We start from the raw sequence: 21,831 nt of genomic DNA, 5'->3' as shown, positions 1-21,831 counted from the left end.
GTGCCATGCACTAGCTGAGCTAAATGTCAAGTGACTGAGATCAGTAGGAGAATGTGGGAAAGGGGGAGCATTTGTGTGTGTTTGGGGATTGGAGTGGGAGAGGGGTTATATCTTGAGCTATTCCTTGCTCAGATGACCCCACATTTGGACCAGCATCCCCATAAGGCAGGACAGATTTGAAAATGATCTGAGAAAGCCTGTGGATTTTAAAGCACATCGAAGAGTCCTTCTAAAGAGAAAACACTTCTCAACCTTCACTACAGCAGAGCTGGTGCTCTGCCCTAACTGAAAAAGAGAAATACCCTTTGGAAGGGGAGTTATAGATCATGGGGTCTCTAGGTCCACATTAATGTGCCACCTCTCAGAGTGCTCACAATGCTATTTATGAAAAAGAAATCCGAGTGAACGAGAATAAAGAAGTGCCATATTTGGAGACACTAGAAGAGTGACTTTTTTAAAAGCTTTGAATTTTCTATAATATGAAAATACAAAGTACAGAGTGTTGCCTTTTGTAGCTGGATAGCACTGCCTTCACAGTAATATGTGTGAGTGGATCCATTTTGATTGATATCTAGGGAAATAAAGGCATAGGACAACTACTCAGTAGGTTGTTTTCTTTTTAAAAAAAACCACAAACCCAAACAAAACATAAGGAAAACCTAACATGCAACCTAATCTGCAAATAATGTAGCTTCTGACTCACTGTTTTGTTAACTTGATTGGAATAATTATCTTTGTATCCAGAGTAGATTCTTCATTGACCTTAATGTGCAGAAAGAATCAGCTTGTAAAAAACATATTTACAATTTCCCTTTAATTTACAGGTGAGGCCTGTGAATATGGTGACATCAAGTGGCGACATGTTTTTAAGCTAACTCCATTAAGCAAGCCAAACTTTCTGTACTGCATTACTAATTATACACACCATGCCCAGTATTGCGAGAGCACGAAGAGAGAGGAATGAATGAAACCCTGAATACTCATAGCATTGTTATTAAGTCAAACATTGTGTGGGTTTTTAATAGTGAAAATTTACACCAGTTTAGCTCAATTTAGATGAATCAGAAAAAGTCTGTCTAACTGTAGTAATTGGGAATGCAGTACACCAAAGAACTATGAAATATTGTAGGACTCTAACTAGACAAAAGCTGGCTGTTTTCCCCTTTTTATGCTGAAATGCACACACTTTTTTTATTTGATTACTAAGGTGTCTGTCTAATCTGGGAGCCAAACTTTCTCAGACCATTGGCCAATCCTCAGATGAACTGAGCTCAATGGGCGCAGCTGGGTGGGAGCCAAAGGCCCTAAACCACCTTTAAGGTTCCCTTGACCCTTGCCCAGGCAGGGCCAGACTTGCTTCTGGTACATGTAAGAGTAGCCACAGTGTTTACACAGATGTGTATGTCTGAGAGCAGTTGGAGAAGCTACTATAGATTATACAAAGATATCCTGTGTCCCAGTTCCCATTCCGCATGAAACAGAAAGTGGAGAGCTGCTAAAGTTGGTTCTTCCTCCCATCTCTTCTGAGGGTGTAGTACTGCCACTGGCAGCTGACAGTGAGAATGGTGATGTCATGAAAATACAGCTCTACGGAACAAATTCTGCCCCTTGTTATTCAATACAACCCCAATAGTCAATGGAGTTTGACTGGTACAATGGAGCTGAGAACATTTTCAGAGATTCTGAAAGGCAATGGAAGGTATTTATTTCCTTAACTTGTTGTTGTCCTAGTAAATAATTTATGGGAACAGTCTTTTTACTAAATCCTAAACCAGTCTTAACTGGTAGGAGGAGTACACAGTATTTTTCAACTTCTACCTGTACTGCACTTATGTATGGTACTCAATCAGGGATTCTCAAGCTGGGGGTCGGAACCCCTCAGGGGGTTGTGAGGTTATTACACGGGGAGGAGAGGAGGTCGCAAGCTGTCAGCCTCCACCCCAAACACCGCTTTGCATCCAGCATTTATAATGGTGTTAAATATACAAAAAAGTGTTTTTAATTTATAAGGAGGGGGTCGCACTCAGAGGCTTGCTATATGAAAGGCATCACCAGTACAAACGTCTGAGAACCCCTGTACTAGATGTCAACTTTTTAGCAGTGCTCCCCTTTTTGTGTCATTCAAAGTGGGGACTGGGATATGGGATGGATGTTCAGAATGAGGTGCTGCCCAGCAGTTTTCAGGATAGCTGGCAAACCTGCTCCACCCCATCTGCCCAAAGGATAAGGGATTGCCTCTTTCCTGGAACGGGAGCGTTGTTGTACTACTAAATTTTCCTTTTTTTTCTCTCTCTTATAGATTGTCATTTGTTGACGCTGAGCCCAGGCATTGATTTTAGAGTTACTGAACTTTAAACGTGAACATTTCTCAACTTCCCTGAAAGCTCTGCAGGAATGCAGGCAAGCTACAGTTAACTATTACAGTGGATCAAAATGGCAACTCACTTTTGGACAATATGCTTTCTTCTTTTTGTCCTTCTTTTCCTTCAGACAGAACAGACAGGTATGGCATTTGCTTTGTTGTTGTTTTAATTTGGTTTTGTGGTGATCTTCCTAAAAGAGAATACACAAGATCTTCACAAGAGAATACAAGAATATTATTTGCCTGTTATTGTTTTAACTTTGTAGTACAGGCTATCATTGAAGCTGGAAGGTCCTGATTTTCACCCACATTTCTCTTGTGCACTTTAGCAAAAACTACAATTCAGTTACTGATGCAAAAACCTTGCTTTATTTCACAATATGTTATTCTATTAACATCAGTACAATGCTTTCTCTGTACTCCGTACTTATCATCCATAAAGAGTGCCCATACGTGCGGTAAAGTGCCTTGTCACTTGGCCTTTCTTGTTCTGATGAAAATTGAGTTTATGGTAGAAGGCCAAAAGACATTGCTTTTACATGATTTGCATGGATGCACTTTTCTGCATTAACGCTCTAGAGTATCTCAGATGGCTGGGGAAAGGATGGGAGAAGGAGAAAGAAGCTCTGCATTTATGCATTACGCTCATAGTAATCATAGTAATGATTTTCACTGAAGTTCATCAATCATGTACCACAATATGATTTTTAAAAGATATTTTAAATGCACCAGAAATGAAACTAATGGCAAAAATACACTATCAATCATGCAAGAAAAATGAGACTTTTTTTTTTAAATATGTTGTGGCACTAGATAGCTTTTTTCTTAAAAAAAAAAAATCACGGAATTCATTTTTTAAAACAATATAAACGGTGAGTTCAGTCCTTCAGGGGCCATTTAGGGATCTGGGGCAAAATATCTGTCTGGGATTGGTCCTGCTTTGAGTAGGGGGTTGGACTCGATGACCTCCTGAGGTCCCTTCCAAACCTGATAATTGATGATGAAGACTCTCAGTAGAGTCATTCTGAATAAGGCGTGGAGGACTGGGCCCTTAAATAACAATTGAGGCACAAATTGTTCCCTCCACCTCTGCAGAAGAATTAAAAAAAAAAACCAAAAAAAAACCCCATGGATCCTCTCCCAAGGCCTCTAAAGTGAGGAGTATTGCCTTTACGGTAACATTTTTCCTCCCTTCCCTGCCCTGTAGACGCTTCTTCCACAGGTTTGTGAATTTGCTTTGAAGAGGTGGCATGAAGCCGGGGTGAGAGAGGAGGTTGCTAGAGGGACATGCCTAATTCTTCCTCCAAGAAGAATTCTGCTGGCAATTAAATACGGAGTCAGCACTAACTTTACCATGCACCCTGTCTGTACTGCAGATCTCCAGTTGAAGAAGAGGGTTCTGGATGAACCAGATTATCATGGAGTCCAGGACAGAGGTGGGAGCAATGGAGGCAGGATACGGATACAGGACTGCCATGTGGATGGCCCTGCCTCTGGTGGACTCCCTGAGATCTGGGGATTGGCAAGGCTGAACTAACTTCCTATTCTACAGGGTTCAAATCCTGCACTTCCCAATGGAAAATAAAGACAAAAACAGTACTTAATTTGTGGCAGGTCTTTCCAAGGCTGAGCCCTGGCACCTCTGGGCTTGCTGCATCAGTTATGAAAGTAAAAAAAAAATTGCACCTTTTTCATTACAGATTGAGCACAGGACAAAATTCCACGATTTCCCAGTCCAATCTCGGCTAAGAAAAAAGTGCTGGTGCAATATATGCACTTCTACAACTTTGACATTGATGCAATTCCTTCATATTTCTCTTCATATTAAAAACTGCCTGCTTCCTGACCTATTTTAAGAAGAGATAGAAGTAAATAACAAAAACTGTCTATATATTTACATTAGTGCTAGAGTGACCAGATATCCTGTTTTTAAAGGGATAGTCCTGTTTCTTGGGACTTTTTCTTATATAGGGGCCTATTACCCCCCCATCCCCTGTCCTGTTTTTTCACAGTGCTATCTGGTAACCCTAATTAATGCATCTTGTTATACAACTTTTTAGTCTTTCTATCTGCCAACAATGCGAATCAAGTTATCTCGAGACATAAGCGTGGGTCTTTCCTAATTATTGAGGAGTTCTTTCAAGGCAACTTGGAAAGAGAGTGCCTAGAAGAGAGATGCACATATGAAGAGGCAAGAGAAGTATTTGAAGACAGTGAAGACACTGTAGGTATTTTTTATTTGTTTTTTTCTAAGAATTGCAAAACTTGCTGCTGCTTAACTGGTCAGAAACTGTCTACACTGTGAGAATGTTTGATGCTTTGCAACCTAACTGCATTGCCTAGATTTCTCTGCAATGTGAAATCATCTTGCATTGCACCGCTTTGCACATTTTTTTTTGCTACAGTGTTCCAGTACGGGATTGATGATGGGAGAGGGGGCCAAGAAAGAGGCGGTGACTCCCTGGCAGGGACAATCAGCAGCATCTACGAGGGGAGCCCCCTCTCCTGAGCAGCAGGCAGGTGCCTCCAATACAGCATTGTGTAGCGCACTACCTCCCTGCAGTGCATGGGGTGCTTTTTAGGGGAATCTTGCCAGGGGCCCTATCTGCAGGGAGAGTGAGGGAAGCAGCTGGGGAAGGGGATGCCAAGGCCAACAATATGGGTAGTGGGGCTTCAGGGGGAGTTTGGGAGGGATTGGTGATGTTGGGAGGCTAGTGCAGCTGGGGTGTGTGTTGGGGGGTAAATCCAAGAGCAGTGTTATATATATCAAAGGGCGGTCTCCCATATCAAAGGGCGGCGCTCTTAACCACTATGCTATCCAGTCGCTAAACTAGCTACAGTCAATCCTCGAGACCGATTACCAAGGCTCAGTGGAGAAGTACCATCAGATAGTACGTTAGAAGATGCCAATAGAGCCCTCATGACAATCCCTACTACCACCATAACTCAAACCAATGAACTGGTATATGCTACAGTCTCTGTAATCCTGGAGATGCTTGGCTACACGATCAAGAAGAACAACAGTATGTACCCACCCTGGAAAATGAGGTTGGAGGATAAGATCAAGGCAACTCGGAGAGAAGTTAGTCAGCTGATGGAACTACAGAAGGGTGTAGAGATTAAGGATAAGACTCGGCTACTGAAAAAATACAAGGTCCTGACTCCATCTGAAGCCCTAGAGACTGCTAAACAAAGGCTCACAGCACTGGCTACCAGGCTAAGGAGATACACTAGAGAAGCAGAGGCCAAAAAAGTAAATGCCCTGTTCTCCAAAGAACCATCCAAGGTGTACTCCCAACTGCAGTGCAACAACACAATAACAGCAGAGCCACCAGCAGCAGAAACTGAACAGTACTGGAAGAACATATGGGAGAAAGAGAAGACTCATAACACCAGTGCAAAGTGGCTGCAGGACCTGAGAACAGAGCACAGCAATCTCCCAGAACAGAAACCAGTCACCATCACAGTAGAAGACATCCAGCAGCGGGTCAAGAACATGAAGAGCTGGACAGCACCTGGACCAGACATGATCCACACCTACTGGCTAAAGAAACTAACAGCAGTGCATGAACGCCTAGCAGCACAGATGAACCAGCTGCTAGCAGCAGGCTCCCACCCAAACTGGCTAACACAAGGAAGGACAGTGCTGATCATGAAAGACCCCTGCAAGGGAACAGAACCGTCCAACTACCGGCCAATAACCTGCCTCCCCACAACATGGAAAGTCCTATCAGGCATCATAGCCGCCAAACTACAGGCCCATATGGGCCAGTACATAAACACAGCTCAGAAGGGCATTGGGAACAACACCAGAGGCTCAAAACACCAGTTGCTCATAGATAGAGCAGTCGCCCAAGACTCAAGGTCTAGACAGACCAATCTGAGCACAGCCTGGATTGACTACAGGAAAGCCTATGACTCAATGCCGCACACGTGGATCTGTGAATGTCTGGCGCTATACAAAGTCAACAGGACACTAAGGACCTTCCTCAAGAACTCAATGGGACTATGGAAGACAACACTAGAAGTCAACTCAAGGCAACTTGCACAAGTGGCCATCAAGTGCGGCATATACCAAGGTGATGCACTGTCCCCGCTGCTGTTCTGCATAGGCTTAAACCCCCTCAGCCAGATAATCACAAGGACTGGATACGGGTACAGGTTCAGGAGTGGAACTACCATCAGCCACCTCCTCTACATGGATGACATCAAGCTGTATGCTAAGAATGAACGAGACATCGACTCGCTAATCCACCTGACGCGGATCTACAGTGAGGATATCGGGATGTCATTCGGACTGGAGAAGTGTGGCCGGATGGTAGTGAAGAGAGGGAAGGTAGTCAAGACTGATGGGGTGGAACTACCAGCGGGCCACATAGCAGACATACAGACCAGCTACAAGTACCTTGGCGTCCCACAGTCACATGGAAACCACGATGAGGAGGCAAGGAAGACAGCAACATCCAAGTATCACCAAAGGATAAGACAGGTCCTGAAGAGCCAGCTCAGTGGGAAGAACAAGATCCACGCCATCAACGGATACGCCCTGCCGGTCATCAGATACCCTGCCGGTATAGTGAGCTGGCCAAAGGAGGACATGGAGGCTGCCGATGTGAAAACCCGGAAGCTCCTCACAATGCACGGAGGTTTCCACCCCAAGTCCAACACCCAGAGACTGTATACCAGCCGGAAAGAAGGCGGGCGGGGCTTGGTGAGCGTCAAAGCCACTGTCCTGGATGAAACCCGGAACATCCAGGAGTACATCAGTAAGATGGCCCCCAAAGATGAGCTGCTGAGAGAATGCCTGAGGCAGCAGCAGACATGGGAGGAAGACCAAGCAGAAGAAGTGCCATGGCAAGACAAGACCCTGCATGGGATGTACCATCGACAGATAGCTGAGGTGGCTGACATTGGGAAATCCTACCAGTGGCTGGAAAGGGCTGGACTAAAAGACAGCACTGAGGCACTGATCATAGCAGCACAGGAACAGGCACTGAGCACCAGATCCATTGAAGCAGGGGTCTACCACACTAGAGAGGACCCAAGGTGCAGACTGTGCAGAGAGGCCTCAGAGACAGTCCAACACATAGTGGCAGGATGTAAGATGCAGGCAGGAACAGCATACACTGAACGGCACAACCAAGTGGCTGGCATTGTGTACAGGAACATCTGCACAGCGTATGGGCTAGACCCTCCCAAGACCAGATGGGAGATTCCACAGAAGGTTGTGGAGAATAGCAGGGCTAAGATTCTGTGGGACTTCCAGATCCAGACGGACAGGCAGGTACTGGCCAATCAACCAGACATCGTGGTAATAGACAAGGAGCAGAAGACAGCGGTGGTGATAGATATAGCAGTGCCAAGTGACAGCAACATCAGGAAGAAGGAATATGAGAAGCTGGAGAAGTACCAGGGCCTGAAAGAGGAACTAGAGAGGATGTGGAAAGTGAAGGCCAAAGTGGTCCCAGTGGTGGTAGGAGCACTCGGGGCTGTGACTTCTAAGCTGGGTGAGTGGCTCCAACAGATCCCAGGAACAACATCAGAGCTCTCTGTCCAGAAGAGTGCAGTGCTAGGAACAGCTAAGATACTGCGCAGAACCCTCAAACTCCCAGGCCTCTGGTAGAGGACCCGAGGTTGAGGAAGACACATACCACCCATAGGGGTGAGAGGGGAATTTTTTTTTTATATATACACACACACACACACACACACACACACACACACACACACATATATATATACACACACACACACAGAGCCACATCTCAGCTCCCAGCTGCATCTTTCCTGGCTGGGATCCAGCAGGGGAAGTGGCAGAAAGGAGGCTTGCTCAGCAGGCACCACAACACACACCAGTGGCCAGGAAGAACAGCAGCATGGAAAAGTTCACTGCCTGCTATGAGATTCCAGTGGGCCTGAGTGACTGGATCGAGGCCTGAGTGCCATGTGAAACATGTGACCGGGGGGCAGGAACAATGCATGTAGTGGGGTGCTGAGAGCCACTGAACCAAACTGTAAACCCTGTATAGAATGAAAGCCACTTCAAGCCATGGGGTGCATCAACACCCGCAGAGTCTCTAGTTCCAACACCCACGCGTGTGATACTTGGCAGCCCTGCATTTTAATGCTTGCTCCAACTCCATTAATGTCCAGGGGAGTGGTCCAAAGCCTCAGGGTCCTATTCAACTCTCCAATTACCTAGCAGAATCAAAAGTCAGTATTGCCAATTCTGGGAGAGCAGACATGAGAAGGACCAAATAAATCATGAAATTGGCATAAATATCATAAGATGTTTTTTAAATTATATTTTTTTCCATCTGTTCTGATGTTTGAAATGTTAGGATGTTTTATGCCTGCACTTCAGGAAACTCAGCCTGAAATGTTCAAAAACACACACACACACTAGAGGAACTCCACTCTTTCACATACCCTTTGAAACAGATTTTATACTTAAAAAAATTAACATCTGTCACTGATGGTGCAATATACAACAAATCACACACGTTGGAACTTTCTGCCATTTGGGGCTCCAGTGACAGAGCTTGGGGCTCCCTTCCCAGGCTGATGGTGTTGGGGGTGGGGAGGAGAGGGGGAGGATTTCAAGTGGTGATCACTGCCAGACTTGAGGACAATGGGGTTAAGTATTGTAATTGAGCAACGTCACATCATTGTCCAGATGTTTCTTATACACCACACTATTTCTTCTTCCCTCCCTAATATTTTTTCATAAGAAATATTTATTTTGGAATAAAGCAATGGGTTCTGATCCTGTACTTCTGACCCAAGGAATGGCTCATCTGCACGGATGGCTCATTGCATTCAGTGGCAAGTTTGCCTGAGTAAGGACCAAAGTTTGTGTGACTATTTAACTTTTAAGCATAGACTATAAGATTTGGTTCTCTTGCACATTTTATGTTGTGACAAAGTATTTGTGGGAACAGGTATTAATCAAGAGTTGTAACAAGATTTCTTTTTAATTTTTTCAGAAGAAGTTTTGGGCTGGCTATTTCAGTAAGTTGACTGTTCAATCTCTTTTTCTAGACTGATTTTATGAATGGATCATTACACTTACGATTATGGAATTTGAAAGACTCTCAAGTAGTTTATTCAACTTGCTCATTATTTTAAGTATCCCACTACTGTTTAGCAAGCATCTGGTGAAGTGGGAGGAGATGATGTACACAAAAAAAAAGCAGAAGTGGAGTCATTAAAGCAAGCCATCTGAGAAATAATTAACAGTCAATACTGTAAATCAAAAAAAAAGTGTTAGAATATTTGGCTAGATGCAATGACATTAAATAGGCTATTTCTTTTGTTTTCCCTGTGCAAGACTGGGCTAAATTAATCTGGGACTCTGAGCACTCCACAACATGGAACCTTATGTGGCTCCACTCACCTAGCAGCAGCCTATACCATTGCCTTGTTCCCTACCTTGGAATGGCAGTGGTAAGGGGCCTCTTCTTTCCCCCAGGAGCAACAGCAAGAGCCCTTATTCTGTCAAAAGTAGCCAGAGTTGTAGTAGGGGCCCACCTCCCCAACTCCAGAGATGTAGGGATGGCAGCAAGGGGATTCAGGCAGTACTCGGCATAGCACCAGGATGTATGTGCATGAGTGGGTAGTTGGGCCAGCCCTGCATGCACCCTCCCCGCCTGCTTCAGAGAGACACACAACCTTACATTGGGGTGGTGTTGGCAGGGCATTCCCAGAGCATGGGTCTTAGACCAGATCTACACTACAGACTTTTGCGAGCATACCTGGGTCAGTCAGTCAGGTGTGAGGAAGTGTGATTTGTGACCAACACAGCTGTACTGGTAAAAGATTCCATGCTGGGAAGAAAGCTCTGTCATTAATAGGCATTTATCCTTGTTGATGATTCCTATAACTCTTGCTGATGCAATATTCATTCAGGTGGCAGACAGTGCTCCTCAAACCCATGCCAGCACAATGGTGTGTGTCAGGACAGCATTCGTGGCTACACCTGCACCTGCACGGATGGCTATGAAGGGCTGAACTGTAATTTTGGTAAGGCAACATTTCCTCTAGAGGCTACAGTGGAGACTATATGGCCCTCATGCAGTCAATATTGTTTGTTTTTATGTTAAAACGTGATTCCTAGTGGAGAATGCATTACAGTGACACATGAGATGAACAATTCATATCCCCTCTTCCCAACAACCTGGAGTAAATCCACTACAATGTTAATGCAGCATATGGCTGCATTAACTTTGCTGTGCCCTGTCACCTTCCTTCTATCCTGGAGAGACTGAGGAGGCAGCAAAGGGCATGAGAAAGCATGGCATCAGTGAAACCACAACGGAGGCAGGACTGAGGGCCTGGAGCCAGGGCAAAGGGCCTCTGTGTGGATGGCCCTCTGCTCATCATCCAAAGGTTCTCAAAGTGTGGTCTGCAGATCACTTGTTAGCTGGTCACATGGTGCTCTCTTTCTACTCCTTGTTTATTCAATGCAACAGCATCTGGAATCTAAAACTACCTTAAATATGTTCCTAATATTACTTTTCCAGGTAAGCAATTGCTGTAGTTGTCAGAGGGAAACTGACTGCAAATAGCAGGGAAGATTGCCCCCACCATCATGAATGAGAGGTCAACAGGTGCCCCCACAGGACAATCCATTAAGAAATGGTCCAATTTTTGAAAATGTTTGGCAACCCTGCTGTAGTGGATCCCTCTCAAGGGACCCATGGAGTGAGTATGGGAGCTAAACTACTGCCCATCTGGGGGAAACTCGATGGGGGAACTTTGTGGAGGTTTCCTCCATAGGTCCCAGGATGCTTTTTCTTTGGGTTTTTCTGTTAGAGGGGGCAAAACAGCTCAGTTTTACTCCGTTCTGACTCAGGCAAACATCCACTGACTTCAGTGGGAGTTTGCCACAGTAAGAACTGAGTAAGGACCTCTGGTATTAGTCCCTGGGATGAAGGAAGTCTATCCTAAAAAGTGAATTTCTCCATGTTGATGTTATCCTTAAGAAAAAAAATGAAAGATTTAAAGTTGAAATTTTCTGGGTGCCAAGGCCTCTTCCAGTGTGAACAGGCTAATTAGTTACGCAGATCTAACTCTTTAGAAAGTATTTTGTTGGGATTCAGACGCAGACCTCCATTTTCCACATCAGATATTCAACTTTTTGATGCATAAAGATAACATAAATAATACTTGTGCTCTTCTTAGGTCTACTCTGCATTTTACAAGCGCTTTTGAGCAAATTGCTCAGAACTTGAGCACATACTTTATAGTCATTTGTTACTATTTACTGTCTTATTTACATAACAAATTGGAGGACACAGGCAGTCTCACTCACATGGAGCTAACTACTTTTTTTAGAATTCTCTAGTATAGAAAGTCCTGACAAACTGATTGATAACACAGCTTAAATGTTTTTCTGGTCTACTTTAGAATGTGAATGGATATTAATTCAACTAGACAAGGATAGAAAAAGTCATAGTACTTACAAACACATTGGGCCAGGTCCTTAAATCTGCTGCTTAGTGCTACTTTACCAACCTTAAAACCAGTGCAGCTGATTATTTGAAGATTTGCCCTGGTATGGAGGAATCTCTGGGTGCTGTGGGCCAATTTAGCCCCTCTGGCATAGGTGGTATAGCTGGGAAAAGGGGCAATGGGTATCATAGGTTAGGAGAGGTTGTGCCTTCCCAAACAGCCTCGTGTGGCCCCGCCATGCTCTGCCCCTAGGAGGCCCCTCCTGCAGTGCCTGATGTTCTGCCTTAGCCCAGGCTGACAGGGGCTGGGCAGCCTATTGTGGGGACTACGGGCGGCTGGTGCTGTGCTGCCCACCTGGTGTTTGGATCATACTGCCTGGCACTACGGGGCTGAGGGTGCTGCTGCCACACTGCAAGGTGCTCCAGGGCTGGGGGTGCTCTGGGCTTGGGGGGCGGGGCACAAGGAGAGGGGAAAGGGGTAGGGCCTCAGGCAGAAGGGGAGGGGCCAGGTGACCAGCCACCCCCAATGGCTAGGCGACCAGCCACTAATGGGCAATGGCCACAGTCACCTTTAGCTCTGGCAGTCCCCAACCATGGAACGTCTCCTTGAGGACCATTTCCACTGGCACCAGGGCCGGTGCAAGGATACTTTGCGCCCTAGGTGAAACTTCCACCTTGCGCCCCCCACCCCTCCTCCCAGAGCATCGATTATAAACTCTCAAAAATGAATACTGCATAATATGGCATTGTTCGTTAGAATTAATATACGTTCGGCTTGAAAATTTATTAATTTCATTATTTAGTCTACATATTTAATGAAAATAAAAGAATAAGCTGACAGGGTGTGGGGCTGGCTGGCTTTGGGCAGGGGTGTGTGGCAGGGGTTGGCTGGAGACGGGGGGTGTGGGGCTTGCTGAGGACAGGAGGTGCGGGGGCATGGGGTTGGCTGCAGGCAGGGCAAGGGCGTGCGGCAGGGATTGACTGGAGACGGGGTGTGGGGCTGGCTGCAGCTGGAGATGGGGTGTGGGGCTGGCTGGAGGCAGGGCAGGGGGTGCAGCAGGGCTGGCTGGAGGCAAGGCAGTGGGTACAGCAGAGGATGGCTGGAGACGGGGTGCGGGCCTGCCTGTGGGCAGGGCAGAGGGTGCAGTAGGGGCTGGCTGCGGACAGGTGGCGGATACTGGGGCCATCCCTAGATATTCTGGGGCCCTACACAGCCCTCCCCCCCCCGTGGGGAGAGGGTCCTGGGAGGAGGCGTGGTACCCCAGGTCTCTGCCAGGGGAGGATCCTTGGGGGGCACCCCAGGCTTCTGTGGTGGGGCATGCATCTGGGGGGTGGAGCTGGCTTTGAGGGCAGGGGGGAACCACCCCCCAGCACTCACCGGCGCTGCGGCTGGGGCCGGGTCTCTGCACTTCCCCTACTGATGAATGCAGGCCCTGCCTTGCTGCAGAGCTCAGGGGAGTGAGGGTGAGGTGGGGCTGAGCAGGGGTGAGGGCCCTGGGGAAGAGCCAGAGCAACAGGGAGCAGTGCAGCGCCCCCAGCGGCTGCAGAAGGAATGACATCACTTCCCGGCCAGCTGGCCGGAGCTGATCGAAGCCGCAGTGCCGGGTGAGCATCTGAGACATTTTGGACACCGCTTTTTGGCACCCTCAAATCTTGGCGTCCTAGGGAGCCACCTAGTTTGCCTAATGGTTGTACCAGCCCTGACTGGCATAATTTAGCTCATCCCTTGCCACTGGATCTGCACAGCCCCAAGCCTCACAGAGCTGCAAAAACAGCTTAAAGGCAGCTTTGGTGCCTCCTCATCCCTGAGCTGTGCCAGGTACCAAATGTCCAGTCCTGGGGTTCTGCCTATTATTTTTAATATTGTTTAGTGCCAAAGCAAGCCTCAAGTGTTTGCCCAGCTATGGGAACTGAAGAGAATGGCACTATTCAGAGGCAAAAAGTGCTTCTTTTATTTTCTGTTCTTTTACATTAGTTGCTATTAAGTTTAAAATTTCTTGGCATGAGCATAAAAAGAGCCCAAAAAGAACAGCTTAAGTCCTTTATTTTTTAACCAACTCCTGCCTCCATAAAAAGTACAATCATTCTCTTCTTTCAAAGACACCTGGCACTCATTGCAAATACATGCGAATATGTGTCATGGCATTTTCCATGCGGAGCAGAGCTAGTGTTACTTTAGCTAGTACGACCTACAAACACAATCCTGAAATACATCCTGCCTGATCCAGTGGGGTAGGGAGCAATTCACTTTACAATGACTTCATGGGAGTTGCTGCGGCTCAGTACCTCTCCAACAAGTTAAAAAGAGGGAGTAGCAAGAATTGTTTAAATTATGAGCTCAGAAGAGCATGGAAAAGTGAGCAAATGTCATTGCTTAGCAAAACAGGACCCATGGTGTGCAAGAAAATCCCAGTTTATTGCTCAATTGTTTCTTAGTGCTTTGCTTTTGTTGTTCTCTTTAGCTAAAAATGAGTGTCAACACAAAACTAGAGAGGGATGTCAACACTTCTGCTATCCAGGATCTGAGTCCTACCACTGCGCATGTGCAAAAGGCTATGAACTTGGGGAAGATAAAAAATCATGCATTCCAAGAGGTAAGTATAAAAAGAAGTCAGAAGAGAGCATGCTTAGTCCCAGGGTAGGCAGGCTTGGGGAACGGCATCAATAGGAGCTGCTATGCCTGCACTGAGACCATTAAAATGAACCAAAAGGAGGTGTCCTGAGGGCTTCAGTGATGATGAATTTCCAGAGAAAAAATAAATACAAGGTTGCTCAAACCCAGCTTCAGAACAAAGCAAATCCTAAAATTCATTCACTGGCCCAGATTTTCCGAACACTTCCAGTGTAAAGAGTATCTCCTCTGAAGTCAATTGAGTTATGTCTTTAAAACAGGTGTGAGAGGAGAATCAGGCCTATTGTTTTTATTTTGCCTGTGTCTTTTTTTTGTGGTTGCTGCCATGAGATCAACTCTCCCTGCTGCAGTGATGGTAGCACATGCCTATGCAGTGAATAGCTGTGAGAGCAGCCCTGATCTTCCTACATTAGTGGGCCAGATGGGGGAAGGGATGGTGCCTCAAAGGCAGCTGAGCTCCCTTCCATGTGTGGAGGCCCCTCTACACATGTATCAATGAGGTTATGGTCTGGCACCAAGATTTTAGGAGGCACTGCTCCTTGGCAGGTAGGGCACTTTTTTCTCACTTCCAGCTGGCACACTCTCACTGCTCAGTATCAAATAGCGCTCTGATCCCTCTTATTTAGGGTGACCTTATGTCTTGGACAATTCCCTTTTAAAGCCCTGTCTCAGATATTTTGTTTTGATGAAACTGGGCATTTGTCCCATTTGCTGTTGCCAACTGATCGTCACTTGGCAAAAGCAAATGGGACAAATGTCTGAAGTGCAGAGGACTGTTGGTGTGTGTGGGGGGGGCAAATGGCAACACCAGCTGTGCACGACTGCAGTGATGCCAGGCATCTTCAGCCAGCCCCACATGGGAGGGCGGGCAGGAGAGATGGCTCGGGCAAGCCCCATGTGGTGTCCCATTTTCCGTTTGGGAAATATGTTCACTCTAGTCCTACTTCCATCCCTCTCCTCTCCCCAATGGTAACGTGTCACACCCAGTAGCCTCTAGACCTATCTGTCTGAGGGCTGGTGAATCACAGATTTGATGTTGCCCTCAGCATAGCTCCTAACTGACATTTATAGCCATACCTCAGAAACAACACACTTTGGCACAACTGGCAAATTATTTCATAGGCAGACAAGCACTGGGAAAGCAAGAGGCAAGGTAAGACAGTTCTGTAGTGATTATAGCAGTGGTACTTTGTGAGGCTGGAGAGACTGGGGGGATGGGGCCTGCACAGCACCTGCTTTCTCTTTGGTAGCCATGAATAATTTGACTTAGTGGTTGGAAAGGATGGGGGTCCTTTTAGGGTACGTCATCATTTTTCCAACTGGAGGTCTCGTGTTGGGCCTCCCTGTGTGGGCTAAAAGAGCAGGGCCACACTGCTTATGAAAGGGACTTATGCTCCCCCAATCCAGAAGATGGCTGGAGTCCATTTGGGAGCAAGACTGATGTTTCACTGGCTCTCCAGTTCAGTGTATATATAAGCCCAATCCCTGCCTCTTATTAGGCAGTTAAATATTTGATAGGGTAGGGGAAGCACCTGGTGCAACATATTGCAAATGTTCACTAGTTGGCAGTGGTGTTACTGATTTAAATCTTGTAGTAGAGGAGCGACCTTTTCTCCAAAACTGTACCTGCCAGCAGGAGATGGTAGTATATTCATAATTACTGTTTTGAATTGCTTTGACCATAACAATAAGAGAGAGTTTTATTTTGTCCAGCCAAATAGTGAAACAGGGTCCTTACCCCCGAAGAACTCAAAGTTTCAAAGGGTTGGATTTTGTTTGATATAAATATCAAGCACTTATTGCAATGGAAAATTATGAAAGAAGCAAACAATAAATAAACCATTGATCTTCCAAAGTCATTAGCAAACTACTAGAAACTGAGGATCTGGCCCTCCATTTTGCAGGGGTGGCAGGGGAGGGGAAGAACCAGTGATCTTAAAGCATTTATCTTGAACATATTGTAGTGTTCAGATATTGTGGTTATCTTCAAACATCACCACAAAAATTTTGTGCATCTTTTTCTTTTAACCATTACTAGATCAGTGTGCATGTGGCAGACTTGATGATGTTAAATTCCTTCAGCCTCTTTATTTTAAGACGACTTGCCACAGAGGATTCCCTTGGCAGGTATTTATAGAGATCTTTGGAAATACTGTTGTTATAGAAAAGTCTACAGTAAAGCTGTGTACTCAGATGCAACACAATTCTTATCTTTGAGTACTTAAATTTTGTTAAGGTTTAACTAAATAAGAGGTCAGGTAAGTAGAAGCAAAGAGGTGATAGACAGTAGAAGACAGCAAGACCCATTATTACAAAGTGTTGTGGTCAACTTCCTTGAAAAATAAAAATAACTTACTGTATTTAAATTTCACAATTTATAAATTTTGCTTGGAGCATCTCATTCCTTGCACTTACCTATGCCCTATTGGAAAACTTACTAGTGCATCAAGTATCAATATAGTAGGATCCTACCATTTTTTCAATATAATTTGAAAGTCCTATGACTCAGTGCTTATTTAAGGGGAGCCTCTTCTGAACTGTCAGTTTCATAATACATAGTATATTATTAGATATTTAGTGCTACCATCTTCTCCATTCGCTACTGCAACCCTATTTGATTTCCTTGCAACTGCAGCTGTTGATAGGCCCTATCCTACTCCCATTTAAATCAGTGGGAGGTTTTCTGCATGCTTAAATAGGAATATTATCCCTCAGGCTACCAGGGCAGAATGTGGACATTTCATTTGAAAGATAATTAAATTACAAATCTTAGCTGCTTACAACAATTCAATATTTTGCTCTTATTCTATCATACTACAAATCCAGGGCTATCCTTAGGCATATGCAGCATACACAGCTGCGTATGGCAACACTGGGTCTTAGGGCTTGGCTACACTGGAGAGTTGCACCGCTGGTGGTGGGTTTACAGCGCTGCAACTTACTCACTGACCACACTTGCAAGGCACATACAGTGCTGCATCTCCCTGGCTGCAGCGCTGGCTGTACTCCTGCTCTGCCTCAAGTATAACGAGCGCAGCACTGGTGATGCAGTGCTGCTCCGCAAGTGTGGCCACCAAAAGCGCTGTAATTGGTCTCCGAGGTATTTGGAGGTATCCCAGAATGCCTGTTCAGCCACTCTGCTGTTTTGTTGTGAACGCCGGGCTCTTGGAGCTGCTTATCTAAAAAACAAACACAGCTCCTGTTTACTGGAGCAGAGGCAGGCAGGGGGATTCTTTTAGAATGTTCACAGCTACTGTTTGCTTGAGGAGAGAAGCAACACGGCGGTGGGGTGGGGAGCAGGGAGTCCGTTTTGGAGCAGCTGCTTATCTGGTCTGAAGGCTATTTAGGAGTGCATAATTTGCATTTAGTGAATAAGAGAGGGGTGGGGGGAAGGCCTCAAAAATTTTAAAATGATTGAAGGTTGGTGATGTGTATCTTCCAGTCCTTAGAACTTGCAAGGCAGGGAGCTGACAGCTCCAAAAATCCACTCTCTCTCTCTACCCCATGCTCCCTGTCACACTCCACTTCACCCCCCCTCTTTTGAAAAGCACGTTGCAGCCACTTGAATGCTGGGATAGCTGCCCATAATGGACCACTCCCAACAGTGCTGTAAATGTGGCCACACTGCAGCGCTGGTAGTTGTCAGTGTGGCTACACTGCAGCTCTTTCCCCACACAGCTGTAACTCCCAGCGCTGCACACCTGCAAGTGTAGCCAAGGCCTTAGGGCTGGGCTACATTGGCACTTTACAGCGCTGCAACTTTCACGCTCAGGGGTGTGAAAAAACACCCCCGAGTGCTGCAAGATGCAGCGCTGTAAAGTGTCAGTGTAATCAGGGCGGCAGCGCTGGGAGCGTGGCTCCCAGTGCTGCGCTCTACACCCGTAAGGGATGTGGTTTACAAGTAGCGCTGGGAGAGCTCTCTCCCAGCGCTGCGGCTCTGACTACACTCACACTTCAAAGCGCTGCCCTAAATTTCTAATGTAGCCAAGCCCTTAGTGTCCACCCTCCCAACTCTTCCTATCCCTGCAGGCTGGTGACTCTGACTCTTGAGGTGAGCTAGGGCTTGGCTACACTCACACTTTACAGCGCTGCAAGTTTCGCGCTCAGGGGTGTTAAAAAACACCCCCTTGAGCGCTGCAAGATGCAGCGCTGTAAAGCGTCAGTGTAATCAGGGCAGCAGCGCTGGGAGTGTGGCTCCCAGAGCTGCACGCTACACCCGTAAAGGATGTGGTTTACGTGCAGCGCTGGGAGAGCTGTCTCCCAGCGCTGCCGCTCTGACTACACTCACACTTCAAAGTGCTGCTGCGTCCAAGTGTAGCCATACCCTTAGTAACTTAAAAGTGAGAAGCCTGCCAGACCTATTAGCACAACATTGAAACTGTTACAGAACCACTGAAGTGGTAAGGAAGCCATTTAACAGGCATTTGCCAATCCCCAGATATATACTGTGGCCTTGGCTACACTAGCGCTTTACAGTGCTGCAACTTTCTCGCTCAAGGGTGTGAAAAAACACACCCCTGAGCACAGCAAGTTACAGTGCTGTGAAGCGCCAGTGTAAACAGTGCCCCAGCTCTGTAAGCTAATCCCCTTGGGGAGGTGGAGTACCTGCAGCGCTAGGAGAGCTCTCTCCCAGCGCTGCGACCACACTCGCACTTCAAAGCGTTGCCGCGGGAGCGCTTTGGAGTTTCAAGTGTAGCCAAGCCTGTCAGTTTCTGAATTTAGTGACAAACAAACAGTTGTACATTACTGTAATATTTACTGAGAACATGTTAGTCTACAGGACCTTAGTTTAAAATTTGCCTTAAAAATATTTCATTAGTGAGCTGGTGAAGATTATAAAATCACATCTCTAAAAAATCCTTGCACAGATTTTTAGATGCATAATCATCTTTAGCTTTAAATGCTTGGCTCTTCAAACATATAGTTTTTTAAATACATCCTTCAAAAGACCACCCTTATCTAAAATACACATTTTAATTACTATAGTTAAAAAAAACACCTTGCTTCCAAAATCTTCCTGTCCTGTCTATCTCCTTCTGCCTTCATCGCACCACTGCACGCCCCCCCACCCCAAGAGCCCTTAAAGGGACAACACCCCTTTCCTTCGATAGCTGGACAAAGTTTCCCCTTTACTTCTGACTATCTGATGAACTAGTTTTAAGAGAACCCTCTAGCAAAACCAGTACCTTGTAAGATATAAAATCCTCTCTTATGCCTAAAATCTTTAGAAACATATTTTTAAAGTTGGTGAAATTTCATAAACATGTCTCTTGTTATGGAGATCACACAAAGTAAATTAGTGTTCCCTTTTTCTAAAAGCAATTAACATTGTTATGAACACACACAACCTCTGTGACTGATTAATTTAAAATGTCTTTGTTTCAGTGAGTTAAGTATGTAGTAATCTGAAATTATTATTTTATAAAGGCTTAAGAGTACATTTAAAATATAAAATCAGCTTAGAAATGCTGATTGAAAAAATGTAAAATAGAGAACAGTTGCAAATAAATCTCTGACAAACTTCAGAGCACAGCAAAGAAAAAAAAACCTGTGGCTGACATTTTTTATTCCCAAGTTTAGTTTTTTAATGAGGTACCTTCTGCATGTCCAGTCTTCACCATTTGGCATGCAGTGGAAAACATGCTCCATTTTCTTTAGAAAGAAATTGCAGAAGAGTATTTTTTGGGAGTTTTTTGTGTTTGTTTTTGTTTTTTTTTTGTCCCCCAAATGTCATTTGCTTCATGGATTTGGCTGGAAGCGGGTGAGCAGGGTGGGGGAGGGAAAAGAGAGAGACAGTGGGGAGAGGGCAGGGCTTGGGGCAGAGCAGGAGTGGAATACGGGTAGGGCCACAGGCAGAAGAGGTGGGCTGGGGAGCTAACCTTCCCAAGAGGCAGCTTCAACCAATTGCCCACGACATCAGGTAAGAGCGGGTCGGCTCCCGCACACCCAGCACGCGCTGTAGTCTCCTTAGACAGGGACCATATTCACAGAGCCGAATGCGTCTGTGTGAAGGAAAGGGTACGGGTGTCTGTGAGGAAATATGACACACTGCCACCATTAGGTGGGCTGGGCATCTCAGTATCCTTTGGGGCCTTGTCCCCCCAGCTCTCCCTCCCCAGCTGCTGTCAGGCATAGGGGCACCAGTTTAATAATACAGCGCAGGGCCCCACCCGTCCTAAGGATGGCTCTGTACAAAGTTAAAGACAGCAGAATTTACTGGTTTTTGTTTTATAGGTCCTGTTGCTAAATTCGGAAGGAAAGGGATTCTGTGGAGGTGTTCTTTTGAAGAGCAACTTTGTGTTGACTACAGCTGAATGCGCCCTTCTGCACAATCATTCTGGTATCAGGGTTAGGACTGGTAAGTGATCAAGCTTCCCCCTGGCCCCGCTATTGTCAATCTACATTTTTGTGTTGTCAAAGTGTACTTTAAAGAGTTCACACATAAAAGTTGTCATTTCAGAACATTCTATCCTATCCCAGGAAACAAAATGTCTGCATTTAAAATATTTTACTTATAGGGAACAAGCGGCAATGTTCATTCACCATCATTCACTCCCATTTTTCTTGTGTATTTTACATTGTCATTCCTGAAATTATAACTTCTTCCTATTCACTCACACCTATATGCTCCTGAAGAGTTAAAAAGTATCTTCAAAATTTGTATAACCACAATCTGATATGCTTAATTGCTGTAAAACCGACACCTACTACTAGTTTTTGTCTTTATCATACCCTTATTTCACAGTAATGGTGGTAGCTATGTTGGCAGAATAGCTCTCATAACTATTAGCAATTAATCTGTGTTCACCTTTGGGGACAGATGCTAAACCTATTTCTAAGAGCAGTGAACATGTCATAACTTCACAGGGAATAACAGGATGCATGGAGCTGGACAGGTAGTAGGTGTGAATGAGAAACACATACATCTGCGGTACGATGAAGCTACTGGTGAGAATAACCTTGCATTGCTACAACTTGGAGAACACATTGAGTGCAACAACTACCACCATCCTATATGTCTTCCTGACAAAGACTTTGCAGAACATGTTTTGATTCCACAGTTGGTAGGTACTGTCAGTGGTTGGAAACTGGAAGAAAGCAAGGTAAGAGGCTCACTAGTTGAGTTGCAGGTCTCCTACCTTCCTGAAAGGGAATGTGAACAAATACTCAATACAAGTCTTACAAACAGACAGTATTGCGGACATCACCCAGAGCCTGTGGCTGGCCAGCTGGCAGGAGGAAACTTTATTGCCCATGAGTACAAAGAGACTTGGTTTCTGACAGGTATTTTTGGAGCTTGGCCAACTAATGTAAGTAACTGGGAACCATTTATTTTCACAAAGACTTCAAGATATATAATGTGGTTCAAACAAAAAACTGAATAA

General features: G+C 45.5%; 1 protein-coding gene across 1 annotated transcript; it reads left to right on the top strand.

Moving 5' to 3' along the window:
• The first annotated feature begins 2,433 nt into the window (after positions 1 to 2,433).
• Positions 2,434 to 21,831, top strand: PROZ (protein Z, vitamin K dependent plasma glycoprotein). Its single transcript, XM_032777847.1, has 8 exons — positions 2,434 to 2,503; positions 4,423 to 4,586; positions 9,349 to 9,373; positions 10,271 to 10,384; positions 14,277 to 14,408; positions 16,485 to 16,573; positions 20,681 to 20,804; positions 21,314 to 21,831. Exons 1-8 carry the CDS (start codon positions 2,434 to 2,436, stop codon positions 21,829 to 21,831), a joined length of 1,236 nt encoding a protein of 411 aa, XP_032633738.1.

The sequence above is a fragment of the Chelonoidis abingdonii genome, chromosome 1 (assembly GCF_003597395.2).
Source record: "Chelonoidis abingdonii isolate Lonesome George chromosome 1, CheloAbing_2.0, whole genome shotgun sequence".
Lineage (NCBI taxonomy): Eukaryota > Metazoa > Chordata > Testudines > Testudinidae > Chelonoidis > Chelonoidis abingdonii.
This window is presented reverse-complemented; position numbering and strand designations above follow the sequence as displayed.

What these genes read in the sequence shown, in the direction of transcription:
- PROZ (XM_032777847.1), top strand. Translation starts at nt 2,434, where the DNA reads ATGGCAACTCACTTTTGGACAATATGCTTTCTTCTTTTTGTCCTTCTT. An exon ending in TTGAAGACAGTGAAGACACT is followed by an intron (nt 4,587 to 9,348) that starts GTAGGTATTTTT and finishes TAATTTTTTCAG; the next exon opens with AAGAAGTTTTGGGCTGGCTA. An exon ending in AGGGCTGAACTGTAATTTTG is followed by an intron (nt 10,385 to 14,276) that starts GTAAGGCAACAT and finishes TGTTCTCTTTAG; the next exon opens with CTAAAAATGAGTGTCAACAC.